At 54.0% G+C, this 16,423-nt stretch overlaps 1 protein-coding gene across 1 annotated transcript in view; it reads left to right on the forward strand.

Annotated features, from left to right (window-relative positions):
* Positions 1 to 16,052, forward strand: part of LOC130262606 (filamin-A-like) — a gene marked incomplete at its 5' end in the record, with an annotated part of 33,625 nt that extends 17,573 nt beyond the window's left edge. Inside the window, 10 exons of the mRNA XM_056509927.1 lie at positions 279 to 449; positions 1,757 to 1,880; positions 1,954 to 2,110; positions 5,566 to 5,755; positions 6,107 to 6,130; positions 9,739 to 9,986; positions 10,367 to 10,469; positions 12,367 to 12,507; positions 15,252 to 15,380; positions 16,030 to 16,052. Of these exons, the coding sequence (XP_056365902.1) occupies positions 279 to 449; positions 1,757 to 1,880; positions 1,954 to 2,110; positions 5,566 to 5,755; positions 6,107 to 6,130; positions 9,739 to 9,986; positions 10,367 to 10,469; positions 12,367 to 12,507; positions 15,252 to 15,380; positions 16,030 to 16,052 (1,310 nt within the window). The remainder of the gene's footprint in view (positions 1 to 278; positions 450 to 1,756; positions 1,881 to 1,953; positions 2,111 to 5,565; positions 5,756 to 6,106; positions 6,131 to 9,738; positions 9,987 to 10,366; positions 10,470 to 12,366; positions 12,508 to 15,251; positions 15,381 to 16,029) is intronic.
* Positions 16,053 to 16,423: the final 371 nt, after the last annotated feature.

The raw sequence follows: 16,423 nt of genomic DNA on the forward strand, positions 1-16,423 counted from the left end.
TGACCCCAATCCCATTTCCCCCCACCCTGGTGACCCCTAATCCCCATTTCCCCCACCCTGGTGACCCCCAATCCCATTTCCCCCACCCTGCTGACCCCCACTCCCGTTTCCCCCCACCCTGGTGACCCCCAATCCCATTTCCCCAATCCCATTTCCCCACCCTGGTGACCCCAATCCCGTTTCCCCCACCCTGCTGACCCCCAATCCCATTCCCCCACCCTGGTGACCCCAATCCCGTTTCCCCCCACCCTGCTGACCCCCACTCCCGTTCCCCACAGGGAGCCCGTTCCAGGTGCCGGTGTCGGACGTGGTGGACGCGTCGCGCGTGTCCTGCGGCGGCCCCGGCCTCACCCCCGGCCACGTCCGCGCCAACGTCCCCCAGAGCTTCACCGTGGACACGGCCAAGGCCGGCGTGGCGCCGCTCGACGTCAAAGTGCAGGGCCCCAAAGGTCAGGGGGGATTTGGGAAATTTTGGGAGGTTTTGGAGTGGGATTTTGTAGGGATTTTGGAAGGTTTTGGCGAGATTTTTTGGGGTCTTGGAGGGAGTTTTGGTGGGATTTGGGGATTTTTCGATGGGTTTGCGGGGATTTTGGGGAAGGTTTTGTGGAGTTTGTTGGGCTTTGGGGGAGGTTTTGTGGGATTTCGTGGAGATTTTGGGAGGTTTTGGAGTGGGATTTTGGAAGGTTTTGGGGAATTTTGGAAGATTTGTGGGGTTTTGGAGGGAGTTTTGTGAGGTTGGTGGGATTTAGTGGGATATCGGGAGGGATTTGGAGGGGTTTGTGGGATTTGAGGGGATTTTGGGAGGTTTTGGGGAATTTTAGAAGATTTGTGATATTTTGGGGGGGTTTTGGTGGATGTTTTGTGGGATTGGTGGGATTTAGTGGGGATTTTGGGCCGTTTTGGGGAATTTTGGAAGATTTGTAGGATTTTGGGGGGTTTTGGAGGGAGTTTAATGGGGTTGGTGGGATTTCGGGGTGGGTTTGGAGGGGTTTGTGGGATTTGAGGGGATTTTTGGAGGGGTTGGTGGGGTTTTTTAGGGATTTCAGGGGATTTGTGGGATTTTAGGGAGTTTTGGAGGGGGTTCTGTGGGATTTCAAGGATTTGGGAGGGGGATTTGTGGGATTTTGTGGTGTTTTGGAGGTTTTGTGGGTTTTTGGGTTTTTGAGTGGGCTTAGAGTGCTCAGTAGCAGCACTTGGGTTACCCTCTGAGATTTTGGGTCACCCTGTAAAATTTTGGGTCACCCTGTAAAATTTTGGGTCACCCTGTGGAATTTTGGGTCATCCTGTGGGATTTTGGGTCACCCTGTAAAATTTTGAGTCACCCTGTGGAATTTTGGGTCATCCTGTGGGATTTTGGGTCACCCTGTAAAATTTTGGGTCACCCTGTGGAATTTTGGGTCACCCTGTGGAATTTTGGGTCGCTCTGTGACATTTTGGGTTACCCTGTGAGATTTTAGGTCACCCTGTAAAATTTTGGGTCACCCTGTGGAATTTTGGGTCACCCTGTGGAATTTTGGGTCGCTCTGTGACATTTTGGGTTACCCTGTAAGATTTTAGGTCACTATTAAATTTTCTGGTCACCCTGTGAAATTCTGGGACTTTTTATCAAAAACATCAAATTTTTTTTTTTTTTTTTTTTTTGGCCTAAAACATCCTTTTGACATTTTCACCTACCCTCCCACACCTTTTTTTTTTTTTTTCACCCTATAACATTTTTAACCCTTACCCTTTCTGCTGGCCCGGTTCCCCTCTGCAGGAATCCTGGAGCCCGTGGACATCGCGGACAACGGGGACGGCACGCAGCGCGTGTCCTACGTGCCGTCCCGCGAGGGGCCCTACAGCATCTCGGTGCGCTACGGCGACCACGAGGTGCCGCGCAGGTGAGCCTGGGCGCCTCGTGGGGGGCTCTCCTCGGGGATTTTGGGGTGTTCTGACCCCACACTCTGCCCTCAGCCCTTTCAAGGTGAAGGCTCTGCCCACGCACGACGCCAGCAAGGTGCGGGCGAGCGGCCCCGGGCTCAACACGACGGGCGTGCCGGCGAGCCTGCCCGTGGAGTTCACCATCGACGCCAAGGACGCCGGCGAGGGGCTGCTGGCCGTGCAGATCACGGTGCTCATGGGGCTGGGGGGGTCTTGGGGGATCAGTTTTGGGCGTTTTTGGGGGGTTTGGGGGTGGTGGGGAGTGTTGGGTTTGGTGCTTGGGTGGGGGTTTGTGGGGGTGGTTGGGGTGGGAGGTGGGGATTTTGTCTCTGCTGGTTATTCCAAATCTATCCCAGATCCCTAATTCCCACTTTTTCCTCCCCAGCCCTACCCCACATCCCCTAAATTCCATTTTTAACTCCCTAAACCCACCCCAGATCCCCTAAATCCTGTTTTTTCTTCCCAGCCCCACCCCACATTCCTTAATCCCCAGTTCTTTCCCTTCAAACCCCACCCCACATCACTTAAATCTCATTTTTTTCTCCTCAAATCCACCCCTTATCTCCTAATTCCTCCCAACTTCACCCATTTGTACCTCATCAGCTGCCAGAATTCCCACTTTTTCCCCTCAGGAAAAAACTTTTCCCCCCAGGATCTCAAAGGAAAACCCAAGGGAGCATGATCCCACTCAGGAGCTCTGGGATCCTTTTTCCCAGCCCTAAAATCCAACCCCACAACCCCAAAACTGCCAAAATTCCCATTTTTCCACCTCTCAATTACCAAAATTCCCATTCTCACTGCACCAGCTGCAAAAATTCCCATTTTTTCCCCTCAGGAAAAACCTTTTCCCCTCAGGGTTTCAAAGGGAAACCCGAAGGGCCATGACCCCAAACCCACCTGGGAGCTCTGGGATCCTTTTCCTGACCTTAAAATCCAACCCAACCCTCCAAAACTGCCAAAATTCCCATTTTTCCACCTCCCAACTACCAAAATTCTCACTTTTTCTCTTCAGGAAAAAACTTTTCCCCTCAGGATCCTGTGGGGAAGCCCAAGGGGGCTTGACCCCCAAACCCACCCGGGAGCTCTGGGATCTTTTTCCCAGCCCTAAAATCCAATCCCACAACCCCAAAACTGCCCAAATTCTGATTTTTCCACCTCCCAACTACCAAAATTCCAATTTTCACTGCACCAGGTGCCAAAATTCCCACTTTTTCCCCTTCAGGATTTCGAAGGGGAGCCCAAAAGAGCTTAACCCAAATCCACCTCTCAGCTGTGGGAGCTGCCCTGTTCCTTTTTCCTGGCCTTAAAATCCAACTGCACATCCCAAAACTGCCAAAATTGCCATTTTTTCACCTCCCAGCTACCAAAATTGCCATTTTCACTGCACCAGCTGCCAAAATTCTCACTTTTTCCCCTCAGGATTTCAAAGGGAAGCCCCAGGGAGCATGAGGGCACTCGGGAGCTCTGGGATCCTTTTTCCCAGCTCTAAAATCCAACCCCACAACCCCAAAACTGCCAAAATTCCCATTTTTCCACCTCTCAATTACCGAAATTCCCATTCTCACTGTACCAGCTGCCGAAATTCCCACTTTTTCCCCTCAGGAGAAAACTTTTCCCCTCAGGATTTCAAAGGGAAACCCGAAGGACCATGACCCCAAACCCACCTGGGAGCTCTGGGATCCTTTTCCTGACCTTGAAATCCAACCCAACCCTGCAAAACTGCCAAAATTCCCATTTTTCTACCTCCCAACTACCAAAATTCTCACTTTTTCACTTCAGGAAAAAACTTTTCCCCTCAGGATCCTGTGGGGAAGCCCAAGGGGGCTTGACCCCCAAACCCACCCGGGAGCTCTGGGATCTTTTTCCCAGCTCTAAAATCCAATCCCACAACCCCAAAACTTACCAAATTCTGATTTTTCCACCTCCCAACTACCAAAATTCCAATTTTCACTGCACCAGGTGCCAAAATTCCCACTTTTTCCCCTCAGGATTTCGAAGGGGAGCCCAAAAGAGCTTAACCCAAATCCACCTCTCAGCTGTGGGAGCTGCCCTGTTCCTTTTTCCTGGCCTTAAAATCCAACTGCACATCCCAAAACTGCCAAAATTGCCATTTTTTCACCTCCCAGCTACCAAAATTGCCATTTTCACTGCACCAGCTGCCAAAATTCTCACTTTTTCCCCTCAGGAAAAAACTTTTCCCCTCAGGATTTCAAAGGGAAGCCCCAGGGAGCATGAGGGCACTTGGGAGCTCTGCCGTCCTTTTTCCCAGCTCTAAAATCCAACCCCACAACCCCAAAACTGCCAAAATTCCCATTTTTCCACCTCTCAATTACCGAAATTCCCATTCTCACTGTACCAGCTGCCGAAATTCCCACTTTTTCCCCTCAGGAGAAAACTTTTCCCCTCAGGATTTCAAAGGGAAACCCGAAGGACCATGACCCCAAACCCACCTGGGAGCTCTGGGATCCTTTTCCTGACCTTGAAATCCAACCCAACCCTCCAAAACTGCCAAAATTCACATTTTTCTATCTGCCAACCACCAAAATTCTCACTTTTTCTCTTCAGGAAAAACATTTCCCCTCAGGATCCTGTGGGGAAGCCCAAGGGGGTTTGACCCCCAAACCCACCCGGGAGCTCTGGGATCTTTTTCCCAGCCCTAAAATCCAATCCCACAACCCCAAAACTGCCCAAATTCTGATTTTTCCACTTCCCAACCACCAAAATTTCCATTCTCACTGCACCAGGTGCCAAAATTCCCACCTTTTCCCCCTCAGGAAAAACTTTTCCCCTCAGGGTTTCAAAGGGGAGCCCAAAAGAGCTTGACCCAAATCCACCTCTCAGCTGTGGGAGCTGCCCTGTTCCTTTTTCCTGGCCTTAAAATCCAACTGCACATCCCAAAACTGCCAGAATTGCCATTTTTTCACCTCCCAGCTACCAAAATTGCCATTTTCACTGCACCAGCTGCCAAAATTCTCACTTTTTCCCCCTCAGGATTTCAAAGGGAAGCCCCAGGGAGCATGAGGGCACTTGGGAGCTCTGCCGTCCTTTTTCCCAGCTCTAAAATCCAACCCCACAACCCCAAAACTGCCAAAATTCTGATTTTTCCACCTCCCAACTACCAAATTTTCCATTCTCACTGCACCAGCTCCCAAAATTCCCACTTTTTCCCCTCAGGATTTCAAAGGGAAGCCTGAAGGAGCTTGACCCCAAACCCAGCCGGGAGCTCTGGGATTCTTTTTCACAGCCCTAAAATCCAACCCCACACCCCAAAACCCTCCCAAATTCCCCTTCTCACCTCACCAATGGACGAAATTCCCTCTTTTTCTCCTCAGGATCCTGAGGGGAAGCCCAAGGGGGCTTGACCCCAAAACCCACCCGGGAGCTCTGGGATCTTTTTCTTGGCCTAAAATCCAACCCCACACTGCAAAAGTCACCAAAATTCCCATTCTCACCTCACCAATGGACGAAATTCCCTCTTTTTCTCCTCAGGATCCTGAGGGGAAGCCCAAGGGGGCTTGAACCCAAACCCACCTGGGAGCTCTGGGATCTTTTTCTTGGCCTAAAATCCAACCCCACACTGCAAAAGCCACCAAAATTCCCATTCTCACCTCACCAATGGACGAAATTCCCTCTTTTTCTCCTCAGGATCCCGAGGGGAAGCCCAAGAAAGCCTCGATCCGGGACAACCAGGACGGCACCTACACCGTGTCCTATGTGCCGGACATGACCGGGCGCTACACAATCCTCATCAAATACGGGGGGGATGAAATCCCTTATTCCCCTTATCGCATCCGGGCCGTGCCCACCGGCGACGCCAGCAAGTGCACGGTCACCGGTGAGCCCCAAAATGGGGGAAAACCCCCCAAAACTGGGAGAAAACACGCCAAAAATGGGAAAAAGCACGCCAAAAATAACAGGGGAACCCCCCCCAAAATGGGGGATACCACCTGAGGAATGGGAGAAACCACCGCGAAACCCCCTCAGGAATGGGGGGGCACAACCCCGCGGGGAAAGGGGCACGGCTGCACTGAGGGGGGAAAGGGGGAGTTTTGGGGTGTTTTGGGGGATTTTTGGGGGGTTTTGAGGGGTTTGGGGGTCTCACGGCTGTGTCTCACTGGATTTCTTGCTTCTCTGCCCACCCCACCCCACGCCCACCCCCCCACGCCCACCCCCCCCCACGCTGTAGTTTCCATCGGAGGTCACGGCTTAGGTAAGAGCACGGCTTGGGGGGGGAGCATGGCCTAAACCCCCCCTTGGCACCCCAAAATCGAGAGCCCTCCGCACCCCAAAAACGTTCCTGCATGAGGGGAGGGGGGGGGAAATAGGGGAGGGGGTGAGGGGTGGGTTGGGAAGGGGTTTGGGGTGGGAGGGAGTGAAGGTAAAGAGGGGGGACCCCCCCAAAATTATTGATGAGGGAGTCCCAAACTCAATTAATGGTGAGGGAGACCCCCAGTTTAATGATGGGAACCCCCCCAAAATTAGTGATGAGGGAGCCCCAAACTCAATTAATGGTGAGGGACACCCCAAAGTTAATAATGAGGGAGTCCCACACTCAATTAATGGTGAGAGACACCCCCAGTTTAATGATGGGACCCCCCCAAAATTAGTGATGAGGGAGCCCCAAACTCAATTAATGGTGAGGGACACCCCAAAGTTAATAATGAGGGAGTCCCACACTCAATTAATGGTGAGAGACACCCCCAGTTTAATGATGGGACCCCCCAAAATTAGTGATGAGGGAGCCCCAAACTCAATTAATGATGGGGACCCCCCCAAAATTAATAATGAGGGAGTCCCAAACTCAATTAATGATGGGGACCCCCCCAAAATTAATGATGAGGGAGCCCCAAACTCAATTAATGATGGGGACCCCTCAAAATTAGTAATGAGGGAGCCCCAAACTCAATTAGTGATAGGGACCCCTCAAAACTTATTGATGAGGGAGTCCCAAATTTAATTAATGATGGGGGAACCCCTCAGTTTAATGATGAGGACCCACCCATTATCTCAATTAATGGTAGGGACCCCCCAAAATTAATAATGAGGGAGACCCAAACTCAGTTAATGGTGAGAGATACCCCAAAATTAATGATGGGAGCTCCCCAAAATTAGTGATGAGGGAGCCCCAAACTCAACCTAAATTAACCCTCAAAATTAATGATGAAGGAGACCCAAATTTCATTAATGGTGGAGGACACCCCCAGTTTAATGATGGGGTGATTAATAATAATGGAACTCCCCAAAATTAATTATAGGACCCCCCCATGATCTCAGTTAGTGATGAGAACCCCCAAAATTAATGAGGAGACCCCTATGACCTCAATTAATGAGGGACCCCCACCAAACCCATTTCTGGGGGCCTCAATGGGTCCCATTTTGGGGTTTCTGGTCCAATTTTGGGGTTTCTGGTCCAATTTTGGGTTTCCTGCCCCCATTTTGGGTTTCCTGGTCCCATTTTGGGGTTCCTGCCCCCATTTTGGGTTCCCTGCCCCTATTTTGGGGTTCCTGCCCCCATTTTGGGGTTCCTGGCCACGTTTTTGGGTTTCCTGCCCCGTTTTGGGTTTCCTGGCCCCATTTTGGGGTTCCTGCCCCCATTTTTTGAGTTCCTGCCCCCATTTTGGGTTTCCTGGCCCCATTTTGGGTTTCCTGCCCCATTTTGGGGTTCCTGACCCCCAATCCCCACAGGACCCGGGCTGGGCCCCACAATCCAGCTGGGGGAGCAGACCCTGATCACGGTGGCCACAATGGGATCAATTTTGGGGTTCCTGCCCCCATTTCGGGTTTCCTGCCCCCATTTTGAGTTCCTGCCCCCATTTTGGGTTTCCTGACCCCGTTTTTGGGTTTCCTGCCCCCATTTTGGGGTTCCTGCCCCCATTTTTTGAGTTCCTGCCCCCATTTTGGGTTTTCTGCCCCCATTTTGGGGTTCCTGACCCCCTGTCCCCACAGGACCCGGGCTGGGCCCCACGATCCAGCTGGGGGAGCAGACCCTGATCACGGTGGCCACAATGGGATCAATTTTGGGGTTCCTGCCCCCATTTTGAGTTTCCTGGCCCCATTTCGGGTCCCTGCCCCCATTTTGGGGTTCCTGGCCCCATTTTTGGGTTTCCTGCCCCCGTCTTGAGTTCCTGGTCCCATTTTGGGGTTTCCTGCCCCTGTTTTGGGGTTCCTGCCCCCATTTTGGGGTTCCTGCCCCCATTTTTTGGGGTTCCTGCCCCCATTTTGGGTTTTCTGCCCCCATTTTGGGTTTCCTGCCCCCATTTTGGGTTTCCTGCCCCATTTTGGGGTTCCTGACCCCCTGTCCCCACAGGACCCGGGCTGGGCCCCACGATCCAGCTGGGGGAGCAGACCCTGATCACGGTGGCCACAGTGGGATCAATTTTGGGTTTTCTGGTACCATTTTGGGTTTCCTGGCCCCATTTCGGGTCCCTGCCCCCATTTTGGGGTTCCTGGCCCCATTTTTGGGTTTCCTGCCCCCGTCTTGAGTTCCTGGTCCCATTTTGGGGTTTCCTGCCCCCATTTTGGGTTTCCTGCCCCCATTTTGGGGTTCCTGCCCCCATTTTTTGGGGTCCTGCCCCCATTTTGGGTTTCCTGCCCCCATATTGGGGTTCCTGCCCCCATTTTGGGGTTCCTGCCCCCATTTTTTGGGGTTCCTGCCCCCATTTTGGGTTTTCTGCCCCCATTTTGGGTTTCCTGGCCTCATTTTGGGGTTCCTGCCCCCATTTTTTTAGTTCCTGCCCCCATTTTGGGTTTTCTGCCCCCATTTTGGGTTTCCTTCCCCCATTTTGGGTTTCCTGCCCCCATTTTTTAGTTCCTGCCCCCATTTTGGGTTTTCTGCCCCCATTTTGGGTTTCCTTCCCCCATTTTGGGTTTCCTGCCCCCATTTTGGGTTCCTGACCCCGTTTTTGGGTTTCCTGCCCCCATTTTGGGTTTCCTGCCCCATTTTGGGGTTCCTGACCCCCTGTCCCCACAGGACCCGGGCTGGGCCCCACGATCCAGCTGGGGGAGCAGACCCTGATCACGGTGGCCACAGTGGGATCAATTTTGGGTTTTCTGGTACCATTTTGGGTTTCCTGGCCCCATTTCGGGTCCCTGCCCCCATTTTGGGGTTCCTGGCCCCATTTTTGGGTTTCCTGCCCCCGTCTTGAGTTCCTGGTCCCATTTTGGGGTTTCCTGCCCCTGTTTTGGGGTTCCTGCCCCCATTTTGGGTTTCCTGCCCCCATTTTGGGGTTCCTGCCCCCATTTTTTGGGGTTCCTGCCCCCATTTTGGGTTTCCTGCCCCCATATTGGGGTTCCTTCCCCCATTTTGGGGTTCCTGCCCCCATTTTTTGGGGTTCCTGCCCCCATTTTGGGTTTTCTGCCCCCATTTTGGGTTTCCTGGCCTCATTTTGGGGTTCCTGCCCCCATTTTTTTAGTTCCTGGCCCCATTTTGGGTTTCCTGCCCCCATTTTGGGTTTCCTGACCCCGTTTTTGGGTTTCCTGCCCCCATATTGGGGTCCCTGCCCCCATTTTGGTTTCTCTGCCCCCATTTTGGGTTTCCTGCCCCTGTTTTTGGGTTTCCTGCCCCCATTTTGGGGTTCCTGACGCCCAATCCCCACAGGACCCGGGCTGGGCCCCACGATCCAGCTGGGGGAGCAGACCCTGATCACGGTGGCCACAATGGGATCAATTTTGGGGTTCCTGCCCCCATTTCGGGTTTTCTGCCCCCATTTTGGGTTTCCTGGCCCCATTTTGGGTTTCCTGACCCCGTTTTTGGGTTTCCTGCCCCTGTTTTGGGTTTCCTGGCCCCATTTTGGGTTTCCTGACCCCCTGTCCCCACAGGACCTGGGCTGGGCCCCACGATCCAGCTGGGGGAGCAGACCCTGATCACGGTGGACGCCAAGGCGGCGGGCAAGGGGAAGGTGACGTGCTCGGTGTGCACGCCGGACGGCTCCGAGGTGGACGTGGACGTGGTGGAGAACCCCGACGGCACCTTCGACATCTTCTACACGGCCCCCCAGCCCGGGAAGTACGTGATCTGCGTCCGCTTCGGGGGGGAGCACATCCCCAACAGCCCCTTCCAGGTCATGGTGAGTGAAAACGGGGGAAAATGGGGGAAAAATGGGAAAAAAACGGGGTCAAAATGGGTTAAAATGGGAGTTACGGGGGAAAAAATGGGAGTTATTGGGGAAAAAATGGGTTAAAAATGGGAATTATGGGGGGGAGCACATCCCCAACAGCCCCTTCCAGGTCATGGTGAGTGAAAACGGGGGGAAAAATTGGGAGAAAATGGGTAGAAATAGGGAGAAAACAGGGTAAAAATGGGGGGAAATGGAAAAAATGGGAGAAAATGAGGAAAAATGGGGAAAATGAGGTGCAAAGTGGGAATTATGGAGGATGATGGGGTGGATTTGCGGGGAAATGGTGGAATTTGGGGTTTTTGGGGTGCACTGACCCCCTGCCCCCCCAGGCCACGGACCGGCCGCTGCTGGGGGTCAACGGGCTGGACATGGCCGGGCTGAGACCCTTCGACCTCGTCATCCCCTTCACCATCAAGAAGGGCGAGATCACGGGTGAGGGGCAGGGCTGCAGTGTGGGGGGGTGGGGGGACCCCAAAACAGCCCCAGATCGGCTCCAAAATTCCACAAAATCGGCACAAAAATACTGCCAAGTCAGCACAAAAATATTGCAAAGTCAGCACAAAAATACTGCCAAGTCAGCACAAAAATACTGCCAAGTCGGCACAAAAATACTGCCAAGTCAGCACAAAAATACCGCAAAGTCAGCACAAAAATACTGCAGTCAGCACAAAAATATTGCAATGTCAGCACAAAAATACTGCCAAGTCAGCACAAAAATACCGCAGAGTCAGCACAAAAATACTGCCAAGTCAGCACAAAAATACCGCAGAGTCGGCACAAAAATACTGCCAAGTCAGCACAAAAATACCGCCAAGTCAGCACAAAAATACCACCAAGTCAGCACAAAAATATTGCAAAGTCAGCACAAAAATACCGCCAAGTCAGCACAAAAATACTGCAGAGTCAGCACAAAAATACTGCAGTCAGCACAAAAATATTGCAATGTCAGCACAAAAATACTGCTAAGTCAGCACAAAAATACCGCAGAGTCAGCACAAAAATACTGCCAAGTCAGCACAAAAATACCACAAAATTGGCACAGAAATATTGCAATGTCAGCACAAAAATATTGCAAAGTCAGCACAAAAATACCTCAAAATCAGCTCTGAAATCAGTCCCAAACCCCCTCAAAATCAGCCTAAAAACCTTGGAGTGCCCCCAGGTGTGTCTCAGGTGTCCCCAGGTGTCCCCAGTCCCTCTGAGCTGTCCCCAGGTGTGCTGACCATGTCCCTGTCCCCAGGTGAGGTCAGGATGCCCTCGGGCAAGGTGGCCACTCCTGACTCCCCCAGGTGTCCCAGCTGTCCCCAGGTGTCTCAGGTGTCCCCAGGTGTCCCCAGTCCCTCTGAGCTGTCCCCAGATGTTTCCAGCTGTCTCAGGTGTGTCCCCAGGTGTGCTGACCATGTCCCTGTCCCCAGGTGAGGTGAGGATGCCCTCAGGCAAGGTGACCACCCCTGACCCCCCCAGATGTCTCAGGTGTCCCCAGCTGTCCCCAGGTGTGTCCCCAGCTGTCCCCAGGTGTCTCAGGTGTCCCCAGGTGTCCCCAGTCCCTCTGAGCTGTCCCCAGGTGTGTCCCAGGTGTGCTCCAGGTGTGCTGACCGTGTCCCTGCCCCCAGGTGAGGTGAGGATGCCCTCGGGCAAGGTGGCCCCTCCTGACTCACCCAGGTGTCTCAGGTGTCCCCAGTCCCTCTGAGGTGTCCCCAGGTGTCCCCAGGTGTGTCCCCAGCTGTCCCCAGGTGTCCCAGGTGTGCTGACCGTGTCCCTGCCCCCAGGTGAGGTCAGGATGCCCTCGGGCAAGGTGGCCACTCTTGACCCCTCCAGGTGTCCCCAGTCCCTCTGAGCTGTCCCCAGGTGTACTGACCATGTCCCTGTCCCCAGGTGAGGTCAGGATGCCCTCGGGCAAGGTGGCCACCCCTGACCCCCCCAGGTGTCTCAGGTGTCCCCAGTCCCTCTGAGCTGTCCCCAGGTGTCCCCAGGTGTGTCCCCAGGTGTGCTCCAGGTGTGCTCCAGGTGTGCTGACCATGTCCCTGCCCCCAGGTGAGGTCAGGATGCCCTCGGGCAAGGTGGCCCCTCCTGACTCCCCCAGGTGTCTCAGGTGTCCCCAGTCCCTCTGAGGTGTCCCCAGGTGTGTCCCCAGCTGTCCCCAGGTGTGCTCCAGGTGTGCTGACCGTGTCCCTGCCCCCAGGTGAGGTCAGGATGCCCTCGGGCAAGGTGGCCACTCCTAACCCCCCCAGGTGTCCCCAGGTGTGTCCCAGGTGTCTCAGGTGTCCCCAGGTGTGTCCCCAGCTGTCCCCAGGTGTCTCAGGTGTGCTGACCAGGTCCCTGCCCCCAGGTGAGGTCAGGATGCCCTCGGGCAAGGTGGCCACCCCGGACATCACGGACAACAAGGACGGCACAGTGACCGTGCGCTTCGCGCCCAGCGAGGCGGGGCTGCACGAGATGGACATTCGCTGCGACAGCATCCACATTCCTGGTATGGGATTGGGGGGAAATTTGGGGTGAAATTTGGGGATTTGGGGTATTTGGGGTTTGGCTGCACGAGATGGACATCCGCTGTGATAATATCCACATTCCTGGTATGGGATTGGGATTTGGGGGGAAATTTGGGGTGAAATTTGGGGATTTGGGGTTTGGCTGCACGAGATGGACATCCGCTGTGATAATATCCACATTCCTGGTATGGGATTGGGGTGAAATTTGGGGATTTTGGGGTAAAATTTGGGGTTTTTGGGGGTTTGGCTGCACGAGATGGACATCCGCTGTGATAATATCCATATACCTGGTACGGGATTTGGGGGGAAATTTGGGGTGAAATTTGGGGATTTGGGGTATTTGGGGTTTGGCTGCACGAGATGGACATCCGCTGTGATAATATCCACATTCCTGGTATGGGATTGGGATTTGGGGGGAAATTTGGGGTGAAATTTGGGGATTTGGGGTTTGGCTGCACGAGATGGACATCTGCTGTGATAATATCCATATACCTGGTACGGGATTTGGGGTGAAATTTGGGGTGAAATTTGAGGATTTGGGGTATTTGGGGTTTGGCTGCACGAGATGGACATCCGCTGTGATAATATCCATATTCCTGGTATGGGATTGGGATTTGGGGGGAAATTTGGGGATTTGGGGTATTTGGGGTTTGGCTGCACGAGATGGACATCCGCTGTGATAATATCCACATTCCTGGTATGGGATTGGGGTGAAATTTGGGGATTTTGGGGTAAAATTTGGGGTTTTTGGGGGTTTGGCTGCACGAGATGGACATCCGCTGTGATAATATCCATATACCTGGTACGGGATTTGGGGGGAAATTTGGGGGGAAATTTGGGGATTTTAGGGTTTGGGGGTTTGGCTGCACGAGATGGACATTCGGTGTGACAATATCCATATTCCTGGTATGGGATTGGGATTTGGGGGGAAATTTGGGGATTTTGGGGTTTGGCTGCACGAGATGGACATCCGGTGTGATAATATCCACATTCCTGGTATGGGATTTGGGGTGAAATTTGGGGATTTTGGGTATTTGGGGTGTTTGGGGTTTGGCTGCACGAGATGGACATCCGCTGTGATAATATCCACATACCTGGTATGGGATTGGGATTTGGGGTGAAATTTGGGGTGAAATTTGGGGATTTGGGGTATTTGGGGTTTGGCTGCACAAGATGGACATTCGCTGTGACAGCATCCACATTCCTGGTACAGGAATTTGGGATTTGGGTGAAATTTGGGGATTTTGGGGTGAAATTTGGGGATTTTGGGGGTTTGGCTGCACGAGATGGACATCCGGTGTGATAATATCCATATACCTGGTACAGGATTTGGGGGGAAATTTGGGGTGAAATTTGGGGTGTTTGGCTGCACGAGATGGACATTCACTGTGACAGCATCCACATTCCTGGTATGGGATTTGGGTGAAATTTGGGGATTTTGGGGTGAAATTTGGGGATTTTGGGGTTTGGCTGCACGAGATGGACATTCGCTGCGACAGCATCCACATTCCTGGTATGGGATTGGGATTTGGGGGGAAATTTGGGGTGAAATTTGGGGATTTGGGGTGTTTGGGGTTTGGCTGCACGAGATGGACATTCGGTGTGATAATATCCATATTCCTGGTATGGGATTGGGATTTGGGGGGAAATTTGGGGATTTTGGGTATTTGGGGTTTGGCTGCACGAGATGGACATTCGGTGTGATAATATCCATATACCTGGTACAGGATTTGGGGGGAAATTTGGGGTGAAATTTGGGGATTTTGGGGGTTTGGGGGGTTTGGCTGCATAAAATGGACATTGGGTGTGATAATATCCATATTCCTGGTATGGGATTTGGGGAATTTGGGGATTTTTTGAACCTCTGGGGAGCAGCCAGGAATGGATTTAGGGCTGTTTCAGGGGGTGGTTTTGGGGGTTTTTGTGGAATTTTGGGGGGTTTGGCTGCAGGAGATGGACATTGGGTGTGACAGCATCCACATCCCTGGTAAAGGAATTTTGAGGGATTTTTGGGGGATTTTGGGATTTTTGGAACCCCTGGGATCAGCCGGGAGTGGATTTGGGGCTGTTTTGGGGTTTTTTTGGGGGGTTTTGGGGGGGTTTGGCTGCACGACATGGACGTTCACTGTGACAGCATCCACATCCCTGGTATGGGGATTCAGGAATTTTGGGGATTTTGGGGTGTTTGGAACCCCAGGGGAATTTTTGGGGACAGTTTGGGAACACTGTGGGGATGTCCCCTGACCCCCCTATGTCCCCCCAGGCCACCCCCTGGGTTATGGGGGTCACCCGGGGGTGGCTTGGGGGGGATTTTTTGGGGTCACTGTCCCTGTGGAGGATCTGGGGACACTGTGGGGGATGTGGGGACAGTTTGAGGGATTTGGGGACAGTTTGGGGATGTCCCCTGACCCCCCATGTCCCCCCAGGCCACCCCCTGGGTTATGGGGGTCACATGGGGGTGGCTTTGTGGGGATTTTTTGGGGTCACCATCCCTGTGGAGGATTTGGGGACACTCTGAGGATGTCCCCTGACCCCCCATGTCCCCATTTGTCCCCCCAGGCAGCCCCCTGCAGTTCTGCGTGGATTATGGGGGTTACCCAGGGGTGGCTTGGGGGGGGATTTTCTGGGGTCACCCTCCCTGTGGAGGATTTGGGGACACTCTGGGGGATTTGGGGACACTCTGAGGATGTCCCCTGACCCCCCATGTCCCCATTTGTCCCCCCAGGCAGCCCCCTGCAGTTCTACGTGGATTATGTGAACAGTGGCCACGTCACGGCCTACGGGCCCGGCCTGAGCCACGGCACCGTCAACCGGCCAGCGACGTTCACTGTCAACACCAAGGACGCTGGAGAGGGTGGGGACACCTGGGGGGACAGCTGGGGACACACCTGGGGGGACAGCTGGGGCATTGGGGACACACCTGGGGCATTGGGGACACACCTCTGGGGCATTGGGGCGTGGCACTGTCAACAGGCCAGTGACGTTCACTGTCAACACCAAGGACGCTGGAGAGGGTGGGGACACCTGGGGGGACAGCTGGGGACACACCTGGGGACAGCTGGGGACACCTGGGGGGACAGCTGGGGGGACAGCTGGGGCACTGGGGACACACCTGGGACACACCTGGAGCATTGGGGACACATCTCGGGCATTGGGGCACGGCACTGTCAACAGACCAGCGACGCTCACTGTCAACACCAAGGACGCTGGAGAGGGTGGGGACACCTGGGGGGACAGCTGGGGACACCTGGGGAAACACCTGGGGGGACACTGGGGATGCCTGACCCTGTCATTCCCCCAGAGCTCTGTCCCTGACAATGTCCCCAATGTCCCCAGGGGTCTGTCCCTGTCCCCGTGCCCCTAACCCTGTCCCCAATGTCCCCAGGGGTCTGTCCCTGTCCCTAACCCTGTCCCCAATGTCCCCAGGAGTCTGTCCCTGTCCCCAATGTCCCCAGGGGTCTGTCCCTGTCCCCGTGCCCCTAACCCTGTCCCCATGTCCCCAGGGGGCCTGTCCCTGTCCCCATGACCCTGACAATGTCCCCAATGTCCCCATGTCCCCAGGGGTCTGTCCCTGTCCCCATGACCCTGACAATGTCCCCAATGTCCCCAGGGGTCTGTCCCTGTCCCCAATGTCCCCAGGGGTCTGTCCCTGTCCCCATGTCCCTGACAATGTCCCCATGTCCCCAGGGGGCCTGTCCCTGTCGCCATGACCCTGACAATGTCCCCAATGTCCCCAGGGGTCTGTCCCTGTCCCCGTGCCCCTAACCCTGTCCCCAATGTCCCCAATGTCCCCGGGGGCCTGTCCCTGTCCCCATGACCCTGACAATGTCCCCAGGGGGTCTGTCCCTGTCCCCATGTCCCCAGGGGTCTGTCCCTGTCCCCGTGACCCTGACAATT

Source organism: Oenanthe melanoleuca, chromosome 25 (genome assembly GCF_029582105.1).
Source record: "Oenanthe melanoleuca isolate GR-GAL-2019-014 chromosome 25, OMel1.0, whole genome shotgun sequence".
In the NCBI taxonomy this organism is placed as follows: Eukaryota; Metazoa; Chordata; class Aves; order Passeriformes; family Muscicapidae; genus Oenanthe; species Oenanthe melanoleuca.